Source organism: Lynx rufus, unplaced genomic scaffold, assembly GCF_022079265.1.
Source record: "Lynx rufus isolate CCGP_SWC_20201006 ecotype Redwood Valley unplaced genomic scaffold, mLynRuf1.p SCAF_1, whole genome shotgun sequence".
In the NCBI taxonomy this organism is placed as follows: domain Eukaryota; kingdom Metazoa; phylum Chordata; class Mammalia; order Carnivora; family Felidae; genus Lynx; species Lynx rufus.
In genome coordinates this window covers 144,043,627-144,067,156 of record NW_025814823.1, presented here as the reverse complement: position 1 = coordinate 144,067,156, position 23,530 = coordinate 144,043,627, and the positions used below count along the sequence as shown (strand labels likewise).

The 23,530-nt window shown below is 41.8% G+C and overlaps 1 protein-coding gene across 1 annotated transcript in view; it reads left to right on the top strand.

The window, feature by feature from the left end:
• The window catches only part of SERINC5 (serine incorporator 5), a 102,078-nt gene extending 78,877 nt beyond the window's left edge, over positions 1-23,201 (top strand). Inside the window, exons 7-12 of the mRNA XM_047088493.1 lie at positions 1,113-1,208; positions 4,954-5,080; positions 12,048-12,114; positions 15,080-15,119; positions 15,735-15,879; positions 18,642-23,201. Of these exons, the coding sequence (XP_046944449.1) occupies positions 1,113-1,208; positions 4,954-5,080; positions 12,048-12,114; positions 15,080-15,119; positions 15,735-15,879; positions 18,642-18,789 (623 nt within the window). The 3' untranslated portion in view covers positions 18,790-23,201. The remainder of the gene's footprint in view (positions 1-1,112; positions 1,209-4,953; positions 5,081-12,047; positions 12,115-15,079; positions 15,120-15,734; positions 15,880-18,641) is intronic.
• The last annotated feature ends 329 nt before the right edge of the window (positions 23,202-23,530 follow it).

The window sequence follows — 23,530 nt, the reverse complement described above, 5'->3', positions numbered from 1 at the left end:
TTTATAGCTCTTCAAATCATTTCTAAAATGATGATTTAATAAGTTAAATAGTATTGGTGTACCTGGATAGTTTAGTCCCTACTGGAAGAATGATCTCCAGGTCGTAAGTTCAAATCCCACATTGGGTATAGAGATAACTTAAATAAATAAACTTTAAGGAAAAAAAAAATGAACTAGCATTGGATAATTTAAAGGTTTTCTGGCACTGAAAATTTCAAGTACATTATTGAAATTGAGAGTACTAATCTCCCAGTCCCTTTAACTGATCAGTTAAGAATTCCCTAAAACATATTAGTGTTCAGATTAAAATACTGTTTGGGTTAAATCCTACCTTTTAAAATAGTTGTAATATTTTGAAATATTTGGTTTAATGTCATTAGTTGCTAAGGTGAGTCTTACTCTCGTGCCAAAGAGCAACATTATAAAAGAGTCTATAACTCTTAACAACTACAACTCAAAACACATTTAATCAGAGGGAAGACTGGATAAAATAAATTTTTTCATGTAGACAGGTGGTAGAAAATTTCACCAAAATTTGATAAATTCCTTTTATCATATCTTGGTTATTCTGAATGATAAAAACACTTAGTTTAGTTTAAATATTATAACATATTAAAGCCCTTCCTCAATGAATGCCGAGCCCCAGTGCCTTCCTCTCTGACCTGAACTGCTATTCCCACAAGTTTTTTTTGTCTGTTATCAGATTGAGCTTTTTTCCACTATGATATCTCTATCATTTACCTCACTAAGCTATGTGGTCTCACAAATAATGATAGTGAATTTTCTTCTGAGATCTTAAGATTTAAGAGCTAGTGTTAATGAGCCTCAGGAAGACTAGGCAGAGCGTTTAAGTACAGTTGTAGTTATTAAAATAACGTGATGGTAGGTAGAGAACTCGGCAGAACGTTGGAGTTAGGTTTGGCCTAATCAACCTTTTTAATGTTATTTGGAAAACATGTTATACCTCTTCTTTCCTTTAGAGATGGGGGTCTCAGTTTGAAGAATATCATTTAGGGGTGGGGAGCTTTTTTTTTTTTTTTTTTTTTTTTTTTGGCTTATTTATTGTTGAAATGTAAAATGCTGTGTTGAAATCTATCACTTTCACTTTCTAGGACAGCCACATTCCGGGCTACTGCAGTCGGGGCTCATAAGCTGCTATGTGACCTATCTCACTTTCTCAGCTCTCTCCAGCAAACCTGTAGAAGTAGGTAAGCCAGCTGGCCTCTTAGGGAGCAGGTGTTTGTGGTATTAATATTTTCATTGCGGAGGAAGGAATATGTCTCTACTGAGCTGTTGTTTAGAATGTCAAAGATGCAATAAATCGAAATAGAGAGATCTAGATTTTTCTCTAAATAAAGTCCTTAACGTGGGATGTGAAAATGAAAATTCCTTCTTCTGAGTCTTCCTGCTGTGTAGGAAAGACGGAAACAAAGATGGGCTGTTGAGTTTGCTTTTGGGCCTAATCTGTGTTTTTGAAGAACTTTTGTGTTTTGCTTATTTTTTTTTAATTGGTTATTAATTAATTTTCTTTAAGTGGTGGTCATCTCTCTGTCAGAGACACTGGGAAGAACATGGGAATGGGAAGCAGGAGACAGGATTTGACTTGCCTCTATCATATGCTGGCTGTGTGACTTCGAATCGCTCATCTTAAATAATGTTTATTTTTAGAGACAACAAAACATGTGTGAACTTTGGAGTCGGACCGCCTGGCTTATAGCCTGGTTCTGCCCCTTCAGTAACTTGTAGAAAGTTATTTACCTCTCTCTGCCTAGATACCTTGTCTTTAAAATAAGGATTTTAATTATTTTAACAAGGTAATTAAATAAGATTCTTATTTTATAGGATTGTTTTTAAAGAATTCAAAGAGAGAGAGAGAGAGAGAGAGAGAGAGTGTGTGTGTGTGTGTGTGTGTGTGTGTGTGTGTTCCTGGCATGTAATAGGTGCTCCACAAGGGTTAGCTGTTATTACAGAGTAGTTGAAATGATTACTGAAGAACTATAAGAGCCCTATTATATTATAAATTGTTATAATAATGAGCACCTGAAATTTGCCAGTAAAAGACCAAAAGACCATTCCATCTTTTGATTTCTGAGCTCATTTTATTTCATCATCTGTTTCACTTTTGTGGTATATAAATGTGGATATAAATGTATACACACATATATACACATAATTATATATAAATGTGTGTGGGGGTACATTTTGTCTTGTATAAATAAGGTTAAATAAATATACTGTCTTTAGGAAATTGAAGTTGTTTTTTTTCTTTTTTAAATGTAGAAAAAATGCAAAGGTAATTTTGAAAGTTTTATATACACATACTGTGTGAGTCTTGTCTTTATGGCTACTTTTGGTGCAAAATGATACAGTTGTAGGTCTTATATTAATTATAGTCTATCCTGGGTTCAGTTTTTTTAAAAATTTTTTTTTTTTCAACGTTTATTTATTTTTGGGACAGAGAGAGACAGAGCATGAACGGGGGAGGGGCAGAGAGAGAGAGGGAGACACAGAACCGGAAACAGGCTCCAGGCTCTGAGCCATCAGCCCAGAGCCCGACGCGGGGCTCGAACTCACGGACCGCGAGATCGTGACCTGGCTGAAGTCGGACGCTTAACCGACTGCGCCACCCAGGCGCCCCCAGTTTTTTTAATAGCTCTATCTTGACTCTACTTAAAAAAATTTTTTTTAATTTTTTTTTTATTTATTTTTGAGAGAGAGGGGAGGGGTAGAGAGAGAAGGAGACGCAGAATCCAAAGGAGGCTCCAGGCTCTGAGCTGTCAGCACAGACACGGGGCTGGAATCCATGAACCATGAGATCATGAACTGGGCTGAAGTCGGCCTCCCAACTGACTGAGCCACCCAGGCGCCCCTAAATCTAGTTTCTTTAAGACTTTCTTATATATGTATGTGTGTATTACACTTCAGCAGGGGAGGGGCAGAGAGAGGGAGAGAGAGAATCCCAAGCTGGTTTAATGTTTTCAGCGCAAAGCCCAGGGGGCTTTTCCCAGGAACTGTGAGATTGTGACCTGAGCCGAAATCAAGAATTGGATGCTCAGTCAACTGAGCCACCCAGGTGCCCCAACACTTTCTTTTATGACTATTAGTTTTTGGTTTTAATTTAATGAGGTTTTTGGTTACAGAATTTTTCTTTTAAATGGCAAGTATCACTTAAAAACAGAAAAAAACTTATTTTTAATTTCAGGTGGTACTACTTAAATAGAAAAGTTAGTATTGTGGTCAATTAAAAACATTTTATTGGGGTGCCTGGGAAGTTTTATTTTTTGTTGGCCTAAGAATAAAGATTCCTTAAACCACAGCATACACAGTTATTTTTACTGTTTCAAATGTGGGTACCAGTAATAATTCTAGTCTGACTTCAAATAATTAGAATGTACATGTGTGTAAGATGATTTTTAGACTGTTAATTTATGTTTATGTTTCTTATTGGCAATCAGATCTAACTTGGATATTTAAAATTGAAGTTCTGGGGGTGCCTGGCTGGCTCAGTCAGTACAGCCTGCAATTCTCTATCTCAGGGCCATCAGTTCAAGTCCCATGTTGAGCGTAGAATTTACTTAAAGATAGATAGATAGATAGATAGATAGATAGATAGATAGATAGGAGATTCCGTGTTAAGTAAAAAGTACCACTGATGGTAATATGATAGAAATTTTTATTATGATGTAGGCTTTCAAAATTTTTAAGAAATCCTGAAAATCTCAGAATATTCCCAGATTAGACACTATTTTTTCCTCCATCTTTGCACAGGTAATTTTCTTCTCTCCCATGGGTATCGGCAGCACTCATAGATTGTAATTTGAAACATTCAGAAAGCATGTACCTGAATATTGTCACATTTCTTTTTTTTTAATGTTTTTATTTACTTTTGAGAGAGAGAGAACGAACACGAATGGGGGAGGGGAGAGAGAGAGAGAGGGAGACACAGAATCTGAAGCAGGCTCCAGGCTCTGAGCTGTCGGCACAGAGCCTGACGTGGGGCTTGAACTCATGAACTGCGAGATGGTGACCTAAGCAAAAGTCGGATGCTTAATCGACTGAGGCACCCAGGCACCTCTCACATTTCTTTACATTATGATTTAGTAACTATTAGCCAGTTACGCCTATTAAATACAGTGAACAAAATGATATGTTTATACCATCCCCTTGTAAGCAAGGTTTTTGTGCATAATAGTAACAAATGGAATTAATGCACACCGCAGTATTGTTGAGGAAAGACCTTTTCTTTAAATAAGCTATTCTGTTTATAAATAAACTGATTTTTTTAGCACCATAAATTTAGATACCTGATCAATAAAAAGAAACACGACATATATATAAATTTTTTTAACAAAAGTGTAAAGAATTTAAAGAATTGAACCGCTATGGGAGAACTTTCCTGGGAAAGTGGGTAACAAGCAAGCAAAGAATACTAGAGTCATGACCATCCTGTTACTGGCAATTAAGGGACTTCACATCTGGGTAGAGGCTGTTGGTCAGGTGGCTGTTGACCAGCTAGTCATGTCTGGTTGTTGACTAGCCTCACCACTCTTCCACAGAGGATAGACAACAGTGGAAACTCGCTAATGTCTGCATCCTACCTCTGTTCAGAGCCTGCTGAGTCAGCTGATAAATGGATCTAATGTTACTTTTTGCTACTGTTTGAATAGTACTGAGAAGAGCAAGACTCTTACTACATCATGGAACAGAAGAACCCTTTGACGCTGGAGCTGGAATCTGAGGGTCTTGTGCTAAGAGGGTGTTTAGGTGGGAGGGAGTGCTTTGACATAGCAACAATCTAGTCTAGTCTGAGTCAAGTTGGGCTGTGGACTAGAAGTCTCCAATGATAAGTCTTAACTCTTCTAAAGATACGCATATTTTCCCAAAACGAATGCGTCTGTGAGTTACAAAAAGCTTTTCTGATTAACTGCGATTATTTTGTCTTTTCCTCGTAAGTTCTAGATGAGCATGGGAAGAATGTTACGATCTGTGTGCCAGAGTTCGGCCAAGACCTGTACAGAGACGAAAACTTGGTTACTGGACTAGGTACCACTCTCTTGTTCGTGTGCATCTTATATTCATGGTAAGTCTTAGGAGATAACTTGAGACCATCCTTGCAGACTTAAAAGTGCAGAGAAAAATTTAAGTAAGTTGCAGCAAGTATGAGATAGCAAAACAAATCCCATCTGAGGAAGAGGAAAAATAGCTTGAAGTTAAAAGTTTGTATTACAGCATGGAAGCACAGTGTTTGGACTTAACTTTCCTTACTTGCATTTATATGCATAAATAAATTAGATACATAGTACATTGTAGCCATTCAGGAGACGGTTGGATATTAGTTGCTAAAGCATTATTGGAGGGCAAGGGAATACAAAGCAGGGAAGAGATAGTATGTGCCAGAATGTTTTGGCAGCTTTCTAATCCAAGGGAAGTATCATTTGTTCTGCTGCTGATGGAAAGAATACAGAGCAGTACTTACACAGTCATTTTGTGTTTGGCCCGAGAAAGACAGGAAATGTCGCTTTTCTTTTATGCTAAAACCCACAGTGCTGTTAAAGCAGACTATAGTTCACATGCTAGTCCTGGGGTGTGTTCCACCTTTATTTAGAATGTTTAAGGGTTTGCCCAAGGGAGAAAAGTAACAGGTAGAAATGCTTAGTTACTGATTCTGATAGGTATTTCGCTGATCACTAAGCTTCCTTTTGACAGTGACTTTTTCATGCTTAGGTTTTCCGCTTTATTACGTTTCAGTGTATAAAAATTTCAACTTGGCATAGGGGCATTATGATCTTCCCTTGGCTAATAGAAATAAAATGTCTTTCTGAGAACGTTGGCACGTTCTCTTACAGCTTCTAACACTCCCCACTTTTAGAACGGGACCGACAGACGTTTTGAAGATGCAGGAACTGGGTCTTGAGTACTTGTTCAGTCACGCATCAAGCCATGAAATGCTTGCTTGTGTTGCAGGTGGTTGTTCCAGGGACAGTTGTGTGATACTGGTTCTTATCCTGCCCCTGACATAGTGACAGATTCTCCTTCTTGCAGCAGAAAGAACCACGGTCACCATTTCAACCTTTGATTCTTATTAATTCCATAGTTGTTCACTGAGTACCTACTACGTCCAAAGTAGTGGATGGGATTCAGGCTCAAGTTCGTGAATGTTTTCAGGAAAACCATAAAGCCAGCCAAATGCTGACTGCCAATTCTCAGCTCTCCTTTTTCTGAGTAAGCTTTTCCTTCCTGAGTCTGTCATTATTGAGCTTTGGGGGAAATGGCAGTAGCGTGACTAATTTCATCATTTATCACTCAGTTTTTTCTGTATTAGTATGTAAAAAAATATTGGCAAATTATGTGGGAGGAAGTAGATTACTAAAATGTAATGATAGACGGTTCCATTTCAAAAATAAAATATAGTTGGGGTGTCTGGGTGGCTCAGTAGGTTAAGCGTCTGGCTTAGGCTCAAGTACTGATCTTGCGGTCCACGGGTTTGAGCCCCATGTTGGGCTCTGTGCTGATAGTTCAGAGCCTGGAGCTTGCTTCGGATTCTGTGTTTCCCTCTCCCACCCCAGCCTGCCCCCCGCCTTGTCCCCCCTTGCAGTCTGTCTCTCTTTCTCTCTTTCAAAAATAAATAAACATTAAAATTTTTTTTTGAATACAAATGAAATATGGTTATGTTTACTTATAGAAAAAAATCACCAAACCTATAATAGCGGTGGTATTAGAGATAACTTATTTTTGTTGTTGGTTTTGTTTTATAGGGAGGTAGCATTTCTTTTGTTTTTGTATTATTTTAAAAAACCTAGACAGATATTTGACAGAATAAAACTCTGTGTTTGTGTGGGTTGCTGAATGCCTCATCACACATGAAAAAAGGTGTCTGCTGCTTAGATGAAACAGGGCCTAGATTTGCTATAAATCTGTCAGTGGAAAGATGGCAACAATTCTACTTAGTGTGCTGATAGAACTGCCACATGGTGTTGTTTTGCAGCATGGACTTTTCACCGTGTCAGATTTCATTGCCACCCTTGCGTGAGAGGTGATAAATAAAACCTCACCCCTTTTGGTTGATATTCCCAAAAGATAACAATTTTCAAAGCTGACCACTGCTGCTTAAAATCTGTCTGAATGCTGGTAACAAATACTCTGAATGCTAGTAACGAGACCTGATTTGGGGTGGAGGTGGGGGGCGTTAACAGCATCTCCATGAGCGGAGTGCAGAGTGACCAGGAGTGTTTGTGGGATGCAGGGCACGAACACACTCCCTGTGATGGGCAGCTACTTCTCCCAGGACTCAGTGAAGCACCCCTCCGGAGGCTGGCGATTAGTGTTCGCTGTGAGGATCCGTGCAGCTCCGGGAGGAGTCAGCTTTGAGAACTCTCTAGCCAAGTGTCTTGGGCTCCCAGGGAAGTGAGATCAGGCCCAGTAGAGCCTTAAGTCAGGGAATGCTGCTGGGAAGGGGAGGCAGCCCAGTTTACGTTTTCGGATCTTGACTTTCTTTCTAGAGATTATGTCTCTTCCCAGACTCAGAGGAATGAGAGATTGGAAAATGTTACAAAACGAGGCTCCATTGCTTGCGTGGAAACTGTCATTTAAACATGATTGCAGAAAGGGCGCCTGGGTGGCTCAGTCCATTAAGCATACAACTCTTGATTTCAGCTCAGGTCATGATCTCACGGTTCATGGGATTGAGCCCCACAACGGGCTCTGTGCTGAAGGTGTAGATTCTCTCTTCCTCTCTCTTGTCTCTTGCTGCGCGTGTGCTCTCTCTCTCAAAAAAAAAAAAAAAGAAAAAGAAAAAGAAAAAAGATGATTGCAGGAATATCTAGAATCCGCCCCCCCCGCCTTTTAAGGAATATTTAGAATTCTTGATAGACATTGTAGGAAAACTGAAGACTGTGTAGTTTGAATGTTACAAGGAGAAGAAGTCACACATTTTCTTTTCTTTTTTTTATTATGCTTTGAAATGTCTTTTTAAATTTTAGTTCCAGTATAGTTAACATACAATGTTATATTAGTTTCAGGTGTACAATAGAGTGGTTGAACAATTCTATATACTCAGTGCTCATCGTGATAAGTGTTTTTTCTTTTATTTAATTTTTAAAAAAAAAATTATATCCAAGTTAGCATATAGTGCAACAATGATTTCAGGAGTAGATTCCTTGATGCCCCTTACCCATTTAGCCCATCCCCCCTCCCACAACCCCTCCAGTAACCCTCTGTTTGTTCTCCATAATTAAGAGTCTCTTATGTTTTGTCCACCTCCCTGTTTTTATAATATTTTTGCTTTCCTTCCCTTGTGTTCATCTGTTTTGTCTCTTAAAGTCCTCATATGAGTGAAGTTACATGATATTTGTCTTTCTCTGCCTCACTAATTTTGCTTAGCATAATACCCTCTAGTTTCATCCATGTAGTTGCAAATGGCAAGAAGAAATCACACAGTTTCACTGAAAGTCACATGATTGCTTGGGATTGGGGTTAACTTTTTTGTAAGGTCCTGGAAGGCTCACTGCACTATCTCTTTCCCTATCTGGAGCCAGCCAGCTCCACTGTCCCTCCACCAACACACAGACATACATGCTTCTTTAGGGAGCTCTCATGACTCACTATGAGTATGTTTTATCTTTGCTGTTTTAGCTTGAAAGAAGGCTCAACCTAAACCTACTCCCTAGCTTTCCAACTGAAGTCAATTTTCCTCCAGATGCCCCTTCTACTGTACCCAGGCATCATTGCTGTGAAGAAGTGTCGCAGCTTGGACCCCATGTAGGAGTTTCCCCAATGGCTCTTTCTATAGATCCACCCTTCTACCCCCCCTTAGGCCTGGATCTTTGCTGTAATGGGCCCCACCCTCCACTAACTATTCCTTAATCCCCTTCTTGGTCTCTAGATTTTTAAAAAATGTTTTATTTATTTATTTTGGAGAGAGAGGGAGTGTGAGCAGGGGAGGGGCAGAGAGAGGAAGGCAAACAGAGAGTCCCAAACAGGTTCCACACTGTCGGCACAGAGCCCAATGTGGGGCTTGAACTCACAAACTGTGAGATCATGACCTGAGCAGCAATCAAGAGTTGGACACTTAACCAGCTGAGCCACCTAGGCATCGCTAGGTGATTGAAATTACTATTTTGTTGGCTTCAAGTTGAGACTGTGCAGTCTGGCAGGATCCTGGGGGCAATCAGCTTCAATTCCCTTGTACATAAAAAGGAAACTGAGGGACATAGAGCCTATTTCTGTGATTTTCTACCCCCGATCTCAGGAAACTTCTCCTTGAGTCTCCTTTGCTAGAGTACTCAGAGAGGCATGTTCATACTCACTTTTGCCCCTGGAATTGCTTGGAGTCAGGTGCTTCTCTGAGGTACAAGGATAAGGTGTATGATTTGTCTCATTTTGTTATCGGGAGGTATTTGTGCTGTAAAATGGTCCTGGCTATTTCAGTGTCAACTATGCCTATGAGAAAAAAAATTGTTATTTAAATGTTAAGAAATTTGAATAGAAAATTAGAAAAACTACGGACCTTTATTAAATGTCAAACAACTTGCTAGTTCAAAATGAACCTTTCGTGGCAATGGAGTAGACTATGTAGAAGTAAGAATAAGGTTGGTAAGAGAATTGAAGAGAAGATTGGCTTAAACTGAGAAGAATTGGCAAATCAAGGTGTCTATTCTTTTGGTGTGTTTTGTGTCTGCCACTTTTATTTAAGAAAGGCGGATCTATTAAAAAAAAAAAAAAAGAGGAGCGGTGTACAGCCTTTACTTTGGGAATCCTGCCACTTCCTCACCTATCAGAAATCTTCCTGGCTCAGGGCACCTGGCTGGCTCAGTCAGAAGAGTATGCGACTCTTGATCTAAGGGTTAAGAGTTCCAGCCCAAGGTTGGATGTAGAGATTAGTGAAAAATAAAGAAACTTAAAAAAATTTTTTCCTGGTTCTGCATCGGGGGCATGTTAAGGCATCCCCCTCCCCCCATCCCCACCCCCGCCCGGTTCACATGGGATGGTGGTCTCCTTTGGGAGCTGTGAATCACCACTTATACTGTGTACCGGGAACATAATTGAACTTCCTCCCTTTAAGGGTGGGAATAGTCATGGGATCCCTCAAGGGCCCTGTAAGTTTGTCAGGGAGCAGAATCTATGGTCTCCAACAGGAAAGTCTGGACATGTTCTGTAGAGATTTTCTTTGATCTGGGGGAGTTTGGCCAGTTCCAAAAGCAGCTGAAGCAGGTGCGGAGGGCCACCTGCATTTTGAATCATTCTGCCGATATGGAAGAGGCCCTGGGCATGGCGGTGGGAGGGGGTGGGTGGCTGGAGGGGAGGTGTTTTTTTTTGGTTGTCACAATAACTGCCAGACAGTGCTGGCTTTTTGTGAGTGAAGACTAGAGACAGTGAATAGGCTATGACTTATCTGTATGGTGGTACACTGTCCCAACCAAATGTTGTCAGTCTCCTTCCACCCCCCGACAGGAAGCACGGGGTGAAAGTTGCTCGTACCTTAGCCCCGGAAAGGAGGAGGTTATGCATAATCCAGGGGCTGCTGTTTAGCAACTCGTCTTGTGCTCACCAAACAGATGGCTCTGAGTAATAGAATGCAGACAATAAGAATTTCCTAGGCTTTTAAGGAGTTTGTAAAAACAATGTTTCTAAGGTAATTCCAAGAAGAGTATTTTGTGGGTAAAGGCCATGACTGAATTATAATAATATTTTATAGTAGCATCTACTTAGAGAAGTTCTGTGTCATTAATGATGAACTGAATGCAGGTATTTTTAGAAGAACAAAAGCTTAGTTTATTGCTCTCTGACGATGGAAGTAAAGTAACAGAGGTGCCAGAATCAAAACCTAACTTTTCCTCCACAGAAATGATATATTAAATCATAATTTACATGCAGAAAATACAGCATGCTCTTACATGCAGGAGCAAGGTGTGTGTGTTTCTTGGGTGCACAACCATCAGGAAGTATCTCTACAATTCCTCTGATTAGGCTCGAGGTGAGGAAGTGGGAATGGAGTGGGCCTCCATTAGCATCCATCTGTTCAGAGAAGAAACCAAAGTGATGCTATTGGGCTTGAGTGGCTCACAAAAGGAGTGCGCTTGGATCCCAGAAGACTTTTTTATGAGGAAGTCTTTTTATTGTTTATTTGCATCTCATTGATCTTTTCTCTCCTTGAGAAAGAGGATGAGAATGAACAGAGAAAAGCAGTGTTGCCTCTTGGGGTTTATTTGGTTGAAATGAACCTGCTAATTCCTGCTTCTCCAGTGGCCACACTCCCTACCCGCCTCCAGGCTGGCACATAGGATATGTCCGTGCGTGTGTGGTTTCGTGCAAGGGGCTAGGGATTGTTGTCTTTTTCACTAAATTCCCCGGGGCTTAGAACAGGACCTGACACATGGCAGGCCTTCAGTAGATATTTGCTAAAGGAATTTATAGAGTTAGCTGGAAACTTAAGTATTTATACATTTCTGTTTGCTTAAAGTATTTCCTTTTCTTCGCCCCAGAAGATATACCTTTATTACCCTTGTAAGCCAGATTTTATAATATGTTACCTATCTGGGTGTAGGGAGAGTGGTAGGAAGAATTTTTTTTTTTTTTTTTTAAATCACACTCACAGCTACTCTATTGAATTTGCAAACAGAAAACCTTGTTCTGCCAAAGGTTGATTATCACAGTAAGTAACTGTGACCTTTGCTTTTCACACCCTTGCTTTTTTTACTGCTGTCTCTGGGTTCTTTTGTTGATTTCGATCCCTTCTAAGTGAGAGTAGTCAAAGAGAGGGGAAAGATAAAAGGGAAATCAGAAAATTATTTTGGGCAGCTTGAGAGAGAGAAGTGAAAACCAAGATAATAGGACCAAAAGATTTATTTCTTCATCTGCAGACATCTCTTTGCTTAAAATGATCTAATGCAATCCGTGTAAAAAGACATGAACTATAAAAACGATGCATCCATTTTGGAATAAAGTGGGGTACTGAAAGATGAAATAGACTTAAGCAGACCCAACAAGAGGGTGCAGGGAGGCGGCTCTGCCCTTCCTTTGATGTGATATAACATGTGTTTGTTTCTTAGCTTGACGTCCACGACAAGGTCAAGTTCTGACGCTCTTCAAGGCCGATATGCAGCCCCTGAACTGGAAGTAAGTTCATTTCCTCCCCTTGTTCTGCTTCATCTCAGAAGACCTATTTTCCAAGAAGGCTCTTTATGTGTTTTTGCATCTTTATTGATTGGCATTCCACGATCCCATTTTTCTCCTCAAAGAAGAATACCATATTTTTGTACAGAAAAAACAATGCCTTGTAGATACTATGGGGATTCAAATGTACCTTTGATTTTCCTCCAACGAAATTAGCCTCTGCTGGGCCTTGCTGCCCATCTCCACCAGAGGCCTGGGTAGCTTGGTCCGTCTGCTCTCTGCTCTTTTCCTCTGTCATAATGGAATGTGTGTGAGTTTTGTTTTGTTTTGTTTTGTTTTAACTTCTAGTGCATTCCTCTGTTACATACCTGTCTTTGTCCTCCGTATATAGCATGACCATGAGGTTATATGTAATAGCTGTTTGACGAAGGAGAAAAAGACGGAGAAGGGGAGGAACCAGCATCTGCTCCATGCCACACTGCTGAGCAGTGTCGGTGCATGAGCTTATTTAACTGTGTCCATTCCTTCACTGCGTAAAGAATTGTGAACAGTAGGTGTCCAGAGAATCAGGGTGGTGAACAGATGCTTATCAGTCAGCAGAATGCCTGTTATTTCCTTATTTGTGCAAAAGTCTTTTGCTGGGGCCCTCTGGAACATCCACTAAGGTCAGGAAAGTTCTAATCGCATGGAGGCAGCCAGGAAAAGACTCAACCCTGAGCCCAGGAATGGAACAGGAGGTTCCAATGATGGCTGAGACTTACAGCACTTGCTATATGCCAGGCACTATTCTAAGCACTACATTTGTGATTTCATTTAATCCTCATAAAAACCCAGTAAGGGTTTGATCTCTGTTTTACAGAGGGGAAAAAGCAGAAGTTATTTAAACTTTTGATTGGCTGGCATGTAAACCGTGCGCTCTGGCTCCAAAGTCTGTGTTCCTGAATGCCGCTGCCCGAGAGCTTGGCTCCTGGCTCCTGGCCCTGCTGCCAGCCCTGCCTGACACGGGCCCCAGACAGTATCTTGATAGCTTTCCCCGGATGGAAGAGCCCTGGTGTCTCTCCAGATACGGGCACTCTTCTGTGCAGCTGGGTCTCTGGGGAGGGTCTTTCCTGCACCTGACCTGGAGATAGTGAACATTATGAAGGGTTGTCAGTCTGCCAGCAGCATTCAGCAGCTCTCTCTGTCACTTGAAAAAGGAGGAATCTGTGCTGAGTCTGAATAGGTTACTGCTTATTACACAGAAAAGAATGGTCTCTAGAAGGCAGGCGTTTGTTCTCACCACTGGCTGGGTGACCACCTGCTGCGGTTGTGCCGCTGTGGCTTCAATGTCCCGATTGTGTAGAGCGTAAGCTCAAAGAACAGCAAGTCTCTAAGTTAGCTTTAAGAGGATGTTTTCCTTCTCATTCTAAGGAAAGTGTCCCAGTGTTTCCTTCCTTCTGAACCGAAGAACGTGCAAAACGGAAGTTGGTTTGCTCTCCTTCTATCCCGTTTCACAGGATACACCTTTGAAAGAGAGAGTTGGTAGTTTCTTATGCTAAATGAAGCTTCAGAAGAACTAGGACCCCAGGGCACCATGTCTTGAGCCCACTGAATGATTAGACTGTGTAACTTGATCCAAGATTCTGTCAAGGCCAATCCCTTTATTAGAAGTTTCCCTGATGTAGTAGGGAAACAGTGGCTTGGCCTTGAAGTATATAAAAGAGACAAAGGCTCAAGCACCTATGTCCTTATCCCTGGCTCTCTGTTCTTTCTAGTAAAAACATGGTCAGCCAGGAAGTGCCAAAGACCCAGCATTTCCCACCTTGTCTTGGTACATGTGATGTTTTTTACCCCGTTTACCAGAGTCCTTCTGCAATCATGTAGTAATTTTTCATAATCCAATTTTTTTTACTAGTTTCTTGTTTTGAGTAGGTCATGAACATGGTACCACGTTTAAAAGGTGCCAAGGAGTCTTCAAAGGAAAGCATCCCATCCATCCCGGTCCCTGGCTCCCCTGTCTCCATAGAGGCAGACAGTTGAGCAGCCTGATTTCATAGGAAATGGAGGTGGGCCTCCTGCTTCCAGACCTCATAGCCTTAACCATTTCTGATTCTGCCAGCTCCACCGTCTCCTACATTTCACATGCTACCTGTTGCCTTTTGTGAATTGCGGGCCTTGGATTTCCCATCCTGCATTTATATCCCAGCTCTGTGACTAAACTAGTTTTGTAACTTCAGGCCAGTTATTCACCCTGCCTGACCTCAGTTTCCTTACCTGCAAAAGGGATAATAATCCTAGCAAGGAGAGCAAATCATCACCAGGAGTGAGCTCCATGAGAGTGAGAATCTGTCTCATTCACCTTGTGATTCAGGTTGAGTTTTCCAGAAGCAGCTGCCAAGGCAGAGTTGATGTGCAGTGTGTCTGTTAGTGATCAACACATGTGGAAGGAAGGAAGAGGAAGGAAGCAGAATTGGGCAGAGGGTGAAGTCGAAGGGCACCGGAGGCCGGACAAAGCCACTGTTGACTGTTTTGGTGCTCCAGAGCAGATAGGACCCATCAGAGCTGTACCCAAGGGTCAATGGCTGCGCCTTTACACCCCTGCCATGTGCAGTCATTTAATGTAGCAAAAAAGCTTGCTGTAGGGCAGAATAATGCTCTGTGGCTGAGCCAAAGCCTGGGAGCTGCCATCCAGAGGATGCTCACAGCATTCTAAGTAGCTGAGCAATCACGAAGTGAACACCTTTGAGGGGGTGTGCGTGGCTCAACCCATGTGTGTTGTGTTTCCTATCACCAGCACAAGAGCACTTGGGAGGAACAGATGCTTAATGAAATCCTTTGGAAGGGAAACGATGTGCGCAGTTCAGAGCCTGGGATACAGTTCCCACGGGAAGGCTTGGCATGTCACACAGACGGCCATTAGTACTTTACTGATGTGGAGGTAGAAAAGTGGGATGCAAGCCACCTGACTCTGTTGGGTTTATTCTTCCAGGTGGCTCGCTGTTGTTTTTGCTTCGGCCCCGATGGAGAGGGTGAGTAGAGAACTTCCCCTTCCTTTCAGCCTTGTGGTGCTGCGGACCTGTGGCACTAGGCTGTAGGTGTAGATATTTGGGATTCAAGCAAAATTACTTGAATGGTAAGAGGAGATTCTTCCTCCAAAGCTGGTTTACTGTTGATATACTTTCCATATTCTTCCTGGTTACTGGGTTTTATTTGTGTTCGTATTCTAGCAGGCAGGAATCAGTTTATGTGTTGGTTCACATGTAAGTTAAATTATACAGAGAGACTTAGAGAAGGAGGAAGTACATTTTTCAAAGGAATGAACATTTGGATCGGAGCATCCCAGGGGCTTGAGAACCCCTGGTGTGCTCCCTCACTGTCATCTGAGCTTATCATAAGTTCACGTTTGGAAGGGCTCTCTTCTGCTCTGTTCAAGTGAATGTGATGTTAGGTAACTCATCCTGTGGAGGACGGTTCTAGAGTTGGGGTGGGGGTTGTGCTTAGGGTGTAGATGTGGGTAAAGATGGCTTTCGACATCTTCCCTACTCAAGAGCACCTGGGATTGAAGTTAGTGAGTGTGGCTTTGCTGAAGTGGCAGGCGTGCATGTGTTCACTCTATGAGCTTGCACTCGCTCTGTCGTTCACAGACACTGAAGAGCAGCAGAACGTGAAGGAGGGACCACGGGTCATTTATGATGAGAAGAGAGGCACCGTCTATAGCTATTCCTATTTCCACTTCGTGTTCTTTTTGGCTTCCCTCTATGTGATGATGACGGTCACCAGCTGGTTCAAGTGAGTGTGACCCCTTGTCTTAGACCGTTTAGAAGGGATGATCTTTAGAAAACCAAGTGAAGTCTTATTCTTTAAGTGCTGAGGCCCACTGAGTCACAGACCTGATCTCCTACAGTTGGCTTAACTCTTCTCCAAGTCCTGCTGTGCTCACCTACACAGAAACAGTGCTGGGGTCTCAACAGTCTGTGGTTATGCTCTTAATTAACCCTTGGAATTGACGATGCTCCTTGCAGCTTTAAGAAAATAAAAGGTTGGGGCACTTGGCTGGCTCAGTCAGTGGAGCGTGTAACTCTTGATCTCAGGGTTGTAAATGCAAGCCCCATGTTGGGTGTGGGGATTACTTAAGAATAAAACCTTAAAAAAAAAAGAAAGAGAAGGAAATGTTAACCGCATATGGGCAGTCTTGAGGAACACAGTAATAGTAATGGAGGAAGAACTTGGAATTCTATTTCTGTGTTTTTAAAAATTTTTAAGTGTTTATTTATTTTTGAGAGAAAGAGAGAGACAGAGCATGAGCAGGGGAAGGGCAGATGGAGAGGGAGACACAGAATCTGAAGCAGGCTCCAGGCTCCGAGCCGTCAGCACAGAGCCTGATGCAGGGCTTGAACCCATGAACCATGGGATCATGACCTGAGCTGAAGTCGATGCTTAACTGACTGAGCCACCTAGGTGCCCCAGAACTTGGAATTCTTAAGCAGTCATCTGCTTTTTTTTTTTTTAAGTTTTAATTTATTTAAGTCATCTCTACGCCCAACGTGAGGCTTGCACTTAAAACCCCAAGATCAAGAGTCGCAGCTCTTCTGACTAAGCCAGACAGGCACCTCAGCAATCATCTGATTTTTTTTTTTTTTTTAACATTTATTTATTTTTTGAGAGACAGAGACAGAACATGAGCTAGGGAAGGGACAGAGAGAGAGGGGGAGTCACAGGGGGAGTCCGAAGCAGGCTCCATGCTCCAAGCTGTCAGCACAGAACCCGATGCGGGACTCAAAGTCATGAACCATGAGATCATAACCTGAGCCAAAGTCGGCCGCCTAACCAACTGAGCCACCCAGGTGCCTCAGTCATCTGCTTTTAAGGAAGAGAAAATACCTGTTTTTTCTACTTTGTATTTTGTCTTTTTAAATTTTACACTTTTATTATGAAAGTTTTAAACATCTTTTTTAAAAAGACTGACATAGAAGCATGGGAAGTGACAGTGTCCTCTCCCTGACCCCCCGCCATGCCCCACGACTACTGCTAACATGGTGCGTACTCTTTCACTCCTTTTCCATGCATTTACAAGCCTGTGTCACCTTGAAATTTTTATTTATTTATTTATTTATTTATTTATTTATTTATTTATTTATTTATTATATCTTTAAATGTTTGATAATTTTTAAGTGTTGAGAGGGAGAGAGCCCACGAGCTGGGGAAGGGGCAGAGAGAGAGGGAAAGAGAGAATCTCCAGCAGGCTCCACACTGTCCACGCAGAGCCTGACGTGGGGCTCGATCTCATAAATGTGACATCGTGACCTAAGCCGAGATCGAGAGTCAAATGCTTAACTGGCTGAGCCACCCAGGTGCCTCAAGCCTGTGTCATTTTTTTAAATATAAGTATGATTATACATGTTTCCCCTTGAGATTTTTTTGTTTCATTTTGTTTTTAAAGCTAACAGTACGTGATGGGTCTGACTTTCCCTATCACTACATGGAAGTTCTTTTTAATTCTTTTTTAATCACTTTTCACTGATCCAAAGTTTTTGTTGGATAATAATTTGTTATAACTCAGAATAAACATGGGACAGACATTTAGGCTCATTGTGCTTTCTTTTATCCATTCTTTCAGCAACTGTGTGAGTGGCTCCCATGTGCCATGCTGTTACAAATGGCAGGGCTTATAATTGAATGGAGGACACAGACCATGTCTGTGTGTGCCAGGTAGTGCTAATAACTATTAGGGAGAAAACTGAGGAAGAGAAATGAGGAGTAACAGGTGAAGTTTGGGGATGGTGGAGATAGCAGAATGCTTCACTGGGGAGATTTTTCCAGAACATCTTGAGGGAGATGAGAGGAGGGAGCTTCTAATATGTCCCTAATGCTTCTAATGCTTTGATAATCCCTAGAAAGGTTTGGTGTGGAAAGCTTAAAGAAGAGAGCTTTAATCAATAAGGCAGAAAGGAACAGATGTTGAGAATGTGGGAAAAATTGGAAGCTCTTATACTCCTGGTAGGATTGTAAAATGGTGCTGCCACTTTGGAAAACAATTTGGCAGTTCTTCGAGATGTTAAACATAGAGTTATGACACAATCTGATAGTTCTAATCCTAAGTATCTACCCAATAGGGAAAAAAAAGTACGTCCACACAAAAACTTTGATCTACGTGTTTATAGCAGCCTCATTTATACTAGGGAAAAGGAGAAACCACCCAAATGCCTATGAATGGATGAACCAAATGTGCCATATGCGTGCAATGGAATATTACTCAGCCATAAAAAGGAATACATGGTTAAACCTTGAAAACAGTGTGCTTGGTGAAAACCAAGAGGCCACATGATTCCATCTCTGTGAAATGTCCCGAGTAGGCAGATTCATAGAGATAGAAAGTAGGTGGAGAAATGGTGTAAGTTGTATCTGAATTGAGCTGTTAGGAAAACAAAACAAAAAAACAGAAAGGCTGGAAGGGATGGAATCGGGGAGACACCTGCTGGAAGATACCTCCCCCCCCCCCCCACCTCGTTCTGTTCCTGCTCTGACCACAGCTGGGTCTCTTGTTCCCACAGCTATGAAAGTGCCAACATCGAAACGTTCTTCAGCGGAAGCTGGTCCATCTTCTGGGTCAAGATGGCCTCCTGCTGGATGTGTGTCCTGTTATACCTGGGGACCCTGGTTGCTCCCCTCTGTTGCCCCTCTCGGCAGTTCTCCGTGTGAGGGGCATCTGACCAGGCCCGCAGGCTGGAAGTGACATCCTTTGAACAAGGGTCTGAGTAGTGACTGGTGCTTTGTGAAAAGCTAGCATCTTCAGGCTGGTTGAAGTGGGTCTGAAAAGGCCTTCAGAAAAAAAAATCACCTGATTAGCTTTTTAATTCTGAAAATCAAAAAGAAATTACCAGTTTATCCCAAAAGAACTGAGATTTTCAGCCAGGCTGATCCCGAGTGATCATGTATTTTGTGTGTGTCATAACCCTAAAAACTGGAATAGACTAGTATTTTGCTTCTGTATGTTTTTACGAAAATAGGGTTTGGGGCACGACATCTTATCACAGGGATACAACTTCCTTTGTGTGGCCTGTCATTCTTATCCTTGGAATAGAAAAACATGCCAAAATCTTGAGCCCTCAGCCCCTGATAGAATGCAGACCCCTCTCACACACCTCAGCTCGGAGTCTCGTCCCCAGCGGGCTCTGCAGACAGAACTCAGCCTGCAGGCCCCTTGCTCACAGCTACTTGGTATTTATAGGGTCCAAGAGGAAGCACCTGCTTGCAACTCCACCCTTGTGCTGTTTCCTCCTGGCCCCCCAGTGTTTCCCTTTGAAACTGTGATGCTGGGAATCACAGCTTCAGTCTCTGCCCTTGCCCTTCCCAGAGGTCCCCTCTTCTTTCTGGGCTGAGTATCTTTGCTTAATAATGTGAAAAAGCACAATTTTGCCATCACTACCGTGTGGTCTCCACTGTATTCTTACTACCTGATCTGAGTTACTACAATAATTATGACTCCCATTTGTGGTGTTTTTCACATGATTATAGAACAGTATTCGGGTTGTTTTCTTCGCTTGAACAATGGAGGGCTATAGTTCTTATAGTTCTCACATGTTTGTACTTATTAATAGTAATAATATTCTAGGACCTTACCTGAAAAGTTGCTTCTTGACTGAAGCCTGCTGTACCCCTCTTTCATTTATGACAGTCAACCAGTTTCTCTTCCACCTTGAGGCCTTTGAAATTCTAACAGCAAAAGGGCTTTTGTTTCCAGGATCTGTGATGTGACCATGGCATTAATATCCACTGTGGTTTTTTAGAGTAGATTTGCTGAGGTAAGGATCCCAGGCAGCCCCTCCAACTGGGCTGACCAGATAAAAGCCTATTATACAAGTTGTAGAAATGGCCAAATATACCTAGAAGAAATGGTGAAGGGTGGGGCGTGGGGAGGGGTATTTAATTAAGCCATAAACAACGTCCATGGAGAGTTCCAAAAATACATGCTTGGAACACTCCTAGGAGATGTGACTTTACGCAGCTGCCCAAGAAGATTTCCATGTTCAGTGTTGCTCTCCTCAGTCACGGAAGAGTTTTCTCAGTGGAAAGGCCGTTAGAGACCCCAGTGGAGACACGGTGGGGGTGCTTCTGTTAGTGTCTCACACAGGGTGGAAAGAGTCCTCTCGAGCTCCCTGGCCATGGAGGGTCTGAAAATGGAGAGACTTGGCCTGTATTTTGTGTGCCCTACTGTACGAGTTGGGCAGAATTGGGTCCCAGTGTGCCAAAGTGCTGGTGTGGGGAATTAGCCAAATTCTTCATTTCTACTCCTTTGCCCTCCTCCCAGGAAAATCAGAGGGGAAACAAATTCAGTGGATGAATTCCTGTAGACTCTTGCCTTGTTTATAATGTTTAAGGTTCCATTTATAAAGGCACTCGTGTGTGTGTGAGGGCCTTGTTTTGTCAACTTCATCCATTTGATTTTTTTAGGCCAGAGGCTCTTGGAGCTTGGCAGTTGACAGGTCCTCTGGAGTCACAAAATGGATAGCCGCTGTGTGCAGCCCCTATTAAGCCAGTGGGACTGGGACCTCTGTGGGTCGGGGACAGATCGAGGGAGCGGGCTGTGGGTATGTGTGACAGCCCCCCGGGAGAAGCTGCCACAGTGCGGTAGTGCCACGGGGCTCTGGGTAAGCTGAGGTTGGCTTTGGGAACTCAAGAGCTGGGATGCCAGTTTCAATGTGGGTTTCTTCCTGGTAGGGTCTAGCTGGCTTGAGCAGCCAGCTGTGTGACTTTAGAACTGGTCCTTGGCAGCTCACAGTCCCTCTGACAAGGCTGCTGTTACTTGGCTGTCCTTCGTTGGCCGACTTCCCCTGCAGAAAGCAGCTCAGGGAAACACAAAGGAAAAGGACATCCACTCAGAGCTTCCTTCTTTAGCTGGCCCAGCCAATCCCATGGTTGCCAGCTGCTTAAAACTTGGTTTGTGGCCCAAAGTTCTTGAAGTTTAGTCTGACGCAAGAGGAACGGTTGCAGCCACTGATTTTTATGCTCAGCTGGGTATTTAAGCAAGTTTATCTGAATGGTGCGCGCGATGTGGATATACTCTAAGGATTGAGGGCATACAAATAAGTTGACTTTAATGATTATTAATTGTAATAAACAATACTCAGGTGATGAGTCAATGTTTGTGGGTTTAAAGAACCTACATTTTTATGCAACCGTGATTTAAGAAACTGGAAAAATTGTGCCAATTGCTTTGAGTTGCTGTCATGGTGTTCATTTGAGAAATTCACTGATCTTTTATTAATATAATTTTGCTTCCTACAACTTTTTGTACGTGATTTAAAAAAGTACATTCCCTGTAGCTGCTGGTCAGACTCCTTTAGTGATGAAAGTGGAAGAAGTTTTTTTTTAAAAACTATGTGTATGTTTCCCCTGTGCTATTCCTTCCATGTGGAGATTTTTTCCCTTCTCGTTTTCATGAGTAAAAACACTAAATGGGGGAAGGGATTCCTCTGGGAATGTTGCTGTGTACCTAGATGTGTCACCTCACTGAAGGCCAGAGATGTTTCTGTCCCAGGCTTTTGGCAACCCGACTTCATCCAGACTGGGTTGAGTTTTTTAATACTGGTTAGTTGGTTTTGCTTTTGTCCTCTTGGTTTCTTGGAAATGGCTTGAAAGAATTGTTCATCAGAGATACTTGGGGCTCTTTTGTGAATAGATGGACTGTGTGCATGTGAGCTGTTGGAGGGTGGGGTTACTGGAGATTTGGGGAACCGCCTCCCATTGCACCCCCACACCTCATTGTTTATTTCCAGTTCCTCAGAGGAGCCTTTGTTCTGGATGACCTTCATGCAGTGCTAATCCCACTTCCACCCCCATATTGTCCCCCTCTCTCTATTTAAGATTATGTACTTATTTAATTTTAGCCAGAAGTTTACCACCATTGGTGCTGGTGCTTCATGTTACCCTGCAAAGGGAATTCGAGAGCCTGTGTTTAAGCTGCCTTGGCTTTTTCCTCCTCTGACTACCTTTCTAAATAGCATTTCGTTTTGGCATACATTTGTATTCTACTCCTCTGGGAAATGAAAGTGATTTGGGCTAAGGCCCTACATGTTCAGAGAGAACGCTGGGTCCTTCTTAAGGACAGTGCAGTAGCCAGTCTGCTCATAGAATTCTGCTCATATCCAGTTCTATCAGGATATTCTGATAGAACGAGTTCCCTCTGCTTTGTTCTTAAGGTGGCCACCATGTGTCCCACCATCTTTAGGATGCTTATAAAGCCTCAGACACTTTAATCTAGTGTTGCATTTCAGGCAGAGGTATGTTGGACCTGTTGGACCTACCTTACAGGACTAGAGAGCTGTTCACACAGATCTTTCAGACTAATGCTGGTCATTCTAAAGATCTTTCTCTTTTTAAAATTTTCTTCACCAGTAGATCATTCGCAGAGGCGTTCGTTTTGAAAGGAGGAAATATTTGGCTTTTACCAAAGAGGGTTTTTTGTTTGTTTGTTTTTAGGCAAAATTCCTTCAGAAAAAATTAATTGGGTAAGGATACATTAAAAATGCCTATGTCCAAATCTACTTCTGTAGGGGTTTGATCATATTTATGTGAGTAAAATGATGAAGCATTCTTTAAGGTAATCCTCTGGGTGAAGGATCCTGGGAAGTTCTCTCAGGTAAAGAAAGCTTGCAACAGATGTGTAATATATGTCTTGAGAGTTATTTATGAGAAATTTAAGAGGATTATTTTGCTTTCCTATATTAAAGATTTAAGTTCTTTTTTTACTTTGCAAAAAAAATTCTACGAAAGTTTTATAATCATAACTTTGTTAATTTTTTAAACTTTTGTGAAATAATTAGCTGTAGCCAAATTATTGGTTATGTTTTGCTATATTAGAATTTGAAATGTATAATGTGTGGTAAATTTACTGTTTGAAATTTATAATAGTCTTGGATATGGTTATAGTTTTGGTAACTTTTTAAGAAGTTATTTTCTACCCTCTAGACACAAAGGCAACTGTGGGTTTGTATTTGTTTTTTGAATGCTAATTTTTCTATGAAGCATCTGAAGTTGACCAGTCTTTTCCTAGGTAGAAAACTCAAAACTTGTTAACTCTGTACTTTAATAAAACTTAAAATGGAGAACTATGTTGTTGTTTTGTGTGTGTGTGTGTGTGTGTGTGTGTGTGTGTGTGTGTGTGTGTGTAACTGAAGTCTTCTAGGTGGTGTTTTCCAAAGTGTTGAAGTGTTAATCAGCTTTCTCTCAAGCTTCGTAGAGTCTGTTCCAATTCTTGAGAATGAAAATAAACACAAAAACCCAAGTTTTTTGTTTCCTTCACCCCTGAAAACTTCTGTGGTCTTGCTTTCTTTTTCCCATTCTTGGGCTGGTGCTATACTTTCTTAAATATGAGAATTAGAGTAAGTCTTCTGATCTAGGATAGTGTTTCACTTATGTAAGTTTTTAAATTTTTTCCTTT